The sequence below is a fragment of the Phaseolus vulgaris genome, chromosome 8 (assembly GCF_051622355.1).
Source record: "Phaseolus vulgaris cultivar YP4 chromosome 8, ASM5162235v1, whole genome shotgun sequence".
In the NCBI taxonomy this organism is placed as follows: Eukaryota; Viridiplantae; Streptophyta; class Magnoliopsida; order Fabales; family Fabaceae; genus Phaseolus; species Phaseolus vulgaris.
The window spans coordinates 1,580,408-1,584,564 of NC_143505.1; the positions used below are offsets into that span (position 1 = coordinate 1,580,408).

The 4,157-nt window shown below is 29.0% G+C and overlaps 1 protein-coding gene across 2 annotated transcripts; it reads left to right on the top strand.

The window, feature by feature from the left end:
• The first annotated feature begins 2,085 nt into the window (after positions 1-2,085).
• Positions 2,086-3,716, top strand: LOC137826775 (CRIB domain-containing protein RIC4). 2 transcript variants are annotated; one of them, XM_068632914.2, is made up of 3 exons: positions 2,086-2,397; positions 2,484-2,621; positions 3,285-3,716. In XM_068632914.2, exons 1-3 carry the CDS (start codon positions 2,277-2,279, stop codon positions 3,530-3,532), a joined length of 507 nt encoding a protein of 168 aa, XP_068489015.1. In that variant the 5' UTR covers positions 2,086-2,276; the 3' UTR covers positions 3,533-3,716. The 2 variants fall into 2 exon arrangements, with proteins under 2 accessions (XP_068489015.1, XP_068489013.1); XM_068632912.2 differs by having other exon boundaries at positions 2,088-2,397; positions 2,481-2,621.
• Positions 3,717-4,157: the final 441 nt, after the last annotated feature.

Sequence of the window (4,157 nt, forward strand, 5' to 3'; positions counted from 1 at the left end):
TCTTATTATCAATATGTTATTTTATTTTTGTTTGGCTATAAAGAAAAATAAAATTTATTTCCTTAATTATTTTAATTGATATTAAAGTGTATTCAATCAATATTAATTAAATGAAATATTTATTACAAGTTGTCATTATGAAACCAGTCTTTTAATAACGGTCTTAAACTTAAGAATTAATTATTAAAATTAAGACTTTTGTGTTGTATAAGAGTTTGAGTCTCGAGAATTAAAAAAATCAATGAATTTTTAAAGTTACAAAAAACTGAAGTGCTAGTGAAAAATTATAAAATTGTGTAATTTATAACTTTGACTATTGAAATAAAACTTGCAAGATGAAATTAAAATGATATAACATAGTAAAATTCAATTAAAGTAAACTAACAAAACTTTATAAAACCAATGAAGATATTTTTAGAACTTAAGTCTTAATAATAAAACATTATTTTTCAATATCAGCAGAACACCAATATTAAATTAAATTAACCTTTAGTTATAGTAATTAAATTAAAATATTAAATTGTAATTGATTTTTTTTAATAAAAGCGTACATAAGATTTTATTATAGGAGCAAAATTTTTAAAAGTTTCTTAAAAATAATATCACATGATAAAATCTAATTAAAGTAAAATAGCACTTCATAAATAAAAAATTAGGTCAGATACTCTAAATAGGACAAATAAGAATGGCTAATAAATCATAAGTGACATTGTAATGGATAAACCACTAATATTATTATTTTACTTTTAAAAAATCATTTTATTTTTATTTTTTTAATTGAACATAATATTGTATTATTAAAAAGAATTATAAAGTAAAAGTGAGAGAAAAAAATGTCAAAAAAAATTATTCAATTTATTCACAATATTTCAATAAAATAACTAATTACACATTATTCCGGTAGTTTCAATATACTTCCATGTAGCTTAGAGTCAAGATCAATGATAATTTATATATTTCTTCATCTACCAACTCATCAAAACGTTTTTTTAAAGACAAAACTGTAACGAAATAGTAACTTCAAAGTAGACAATAACTCAAATACAATAATCGACCCTACTATAAAAATCAGAAATAAATCATACTAAGTCATGTGAAAGTGATTCAACTAAAGTCAATATAAATAAAGCATATTTAAACATATATTCTATTGACCCAACAAACCCTTTTCATCAATTTATTGCTCCATTGATTGGCATAACACATTAAACAATCCTACTTTCATGCCACTTGGAATAATTGGGTTTACTTTGGCTCTTGCTTCACACCATGCACTTCAAAATACTTCCAACACTTTCTGCCTTGTGATGATGGTAACTTTTTCCTAAGTAATTTATCTTACCTTTCAATGCACACATAAGTGAAATTTTTTGTTTTCTAGTTAAGATTCCCCAGAAATGCTTCACTTCACAAAAACACATCAGAATTCTGAAGATTTCTTCTCATATTTTCACACAAAAAAACCAGTAGTCAAAACTCATTACCCAAAAATTATTGTCTTTGACAACCCCAATGGAACTTGAAGCAAAAAAAGTTAAGTGCATATATATATATATATATATATATATATATATACATAAGAAAATCATGAAACCAGACAGAAAAAAGAACAGATGGGCACGTGCTTAAACATTACTTGCAGAGCTCCCTTGTGATTCACTCTATGATGTTGATATGCACAAGTAAGCTCAATGATAGAGTCTGATTAAGTTACCTAATGATTTCAAAATGACACACTTATAAAGGAAATAAAGTGAAGGGAACAAAAACTTGATGATGCAAAGATGTGAAAAATCTGCAAAAGAATGCCTTAGTACACAAGTGATGCTAGTTAGGAGGAGCCCACTTTGGAATATGGTGATTATTATCATTATTTGGGAGCTTGTAGAAGAACAAAACTTGGTTTTGGAACTCATTGCTGATCCTACTCATTATTATTAGCCTGGCAAACTCAAAAGCATTTTCAATTTTGGTGCAAATTCCTAAAGCAGGTTGAGTTGCACAGTTTAACCAACTACCCACTCTATTACTCTAACACACCCACTCCATTATCATTTATATATACTCTATACATCTTTATCCCACATACCAAACTTGGATTGAAAATAATTTCTTTCCCCACGTAAATCATTCTAACTTGCTCATAAAGACAAACAGGAACCTAAATATAACCACATTCTAGGCACCCTCTTCATAGATAGCTTTTTCTAGGCCAAGCTTTGGAGCATTAGAAGTTGGTACACACACAGATACATAAAGTTTTGGGTTTGGGAGAGATGAGAAAACGTGTGGAAAGAATAGTTGTTCCTTGCTCTTTCAGCTGTGCTTCTCATTCAAGTGTGGAATTGGGTGCACCCAAAGGGCCAAAACAGGATTCAAAAGCCACTATTGTTTCAAGTAGTTTCTTCTCTCTGCATCTCTCTATTGTTTTTTGTTGTTGCTGCTGTTCTTGAGTGATTTTGAGATATTCTTTGTGCAAGAAGGACAAGATAGATCAATCATCAGAGCCAGAATGAAGAGAGGAGCAGCATCTTCTGGGTTTCTGGCTCTACCAAGGCCTAATGTAGCTGCTGGCATACAGAGAATAATCAAGAGCTTCAAGAATTTGTCTCAATTATTTTGTGAGTACACCAACTCTTAATCAATGCTGTTGTTGTTGTGAATTATGTTGGTCTTAACTACATGAAATTTCTATCTCCATACCCTTATAGAAATCAATATAAATATTGTAGGTGCATTATTCTTCTTTTCCTTATAATATATTGTTAAGACAGACTAAATACTATAGACAGACCCAAATTCGATCACCTATGAGGGTTTCTCTGAATAAAAAAAGAGAACAATGATAGAATATCAGTTACGTATACTACTAAAATTAAGATTATCAAATTTTTCTCTTTCTTTATTCAGAGAAACCCGTTACCTAAATATGTGATTGAGTTTGGACATGTATGTGATATTGGTTTTGTTCTAACATATATAATTCTCTTTTATTTTATCTTTCTGTTTGGTTTTTAATGTGTTTATATGTAGTATTATTATTTTTGGAGTGTCTCCAATTGTACAATTGAAAACACTAAACACCAAAAGGGTGGACCCATAACATTAGAAAATGGATCATCTATGTGTAGCTGAAATCTGAAGGCTGATCATGATTTTTGGTGCTAATACTCATTAGGCTCCCTTAATTGAAATGATTTTGTCCAGCTATAAAATACACCATAATTGCCTTTGAGATCTTTGTATTGTGTGAATTGTTGAGCATTTTGTTCACTTGAATGTAGTTTACAGAGAGGATGTGAAGGAAATGGAAGCTGAGATGGAAATAGGGTTTCCAACAGATGTGAAGCATGTGACACATATTGGAATTGATGGGTCAACCATTACAAATAATGTTAAGGGTTGGGACAATATGAAGGCACCTGAATTGTTGTCTCTCTCACCAATTTCATTCAAGCAATTTGAATTGGCCATGGCTACCCAAGCTCAATGTTCTCTCATTGATGATCCTAATTCCTCAAAATGTGGTTAAGAAATTTGTGGGAATGTTCTTTCTAATTGTAGATTAATGGTGATGATTGATGATTGATGACTATGTACCTAGGAGTTTATATACAAGTGCACAAATTGAATATTCATGAATGCTTGTAGTCTCTTTCACTCTTTTGTTTTGTTCACCTCTTGAGATTGCCCAAGCTTCATTACATTTTTTTCAATTTGAAGTCTTCCATTTTAAAATTGAGTTTTTTCTTTCTTTCTTTCTCTAATACTTTATCAATTCAAAGAAACAAACACAAAACTCAATAAGATTGACTTTGTTGAAAAATTTTCACTTCTCAGTTATTCTTTTTTTTTCTTTCTAGTTTATTAATAACAAAAATATTCTTCCTCTGTATAAAAAAAATCCATTTTAATAAAAAAAAAATCATACTGTTGGATTACACATCGACTAGAAATTAGAACTTTTCATAGTATATAAGTGGGTGCTTTTACCTCAATGAGCCAGTTTTATACAATTGAGCTAGGTTTAAAGTTCATTTCTTAACATATACTAAAACATATAAAAATAACATGAAAGAAACAGACTTAAATTTAAGATATTGAGTCTTAGATATATAAAATCTTAAATTATAAGAATACAAATTATTTTTTTATAA

Bases quoted from the DNA above. Each gene is read 5' to 3' on its own strand.
- LOC137826775 (XM_068632912.2), top strand. From the start codon at position 2,277: ATGAGAAAACGTGTGGAAAGAATAGTTGTTCCTTGCTCTTTCAGCTGT. The intron at 2,398-2,480 runs GTAGTTTCTTCT...TCTTTGTGCAAG, and splicing joins AAAAGCCACTATTGTTTCAA to AAGGACAAGATAGATCAATC. The intron at 2,622-3,284 runs GTGAGTACACCA...ACTTGAATGTAG, and splicing joins GAATTTGTCTCAATTATTTT to TTTACAGAGAGGATGTGAAG.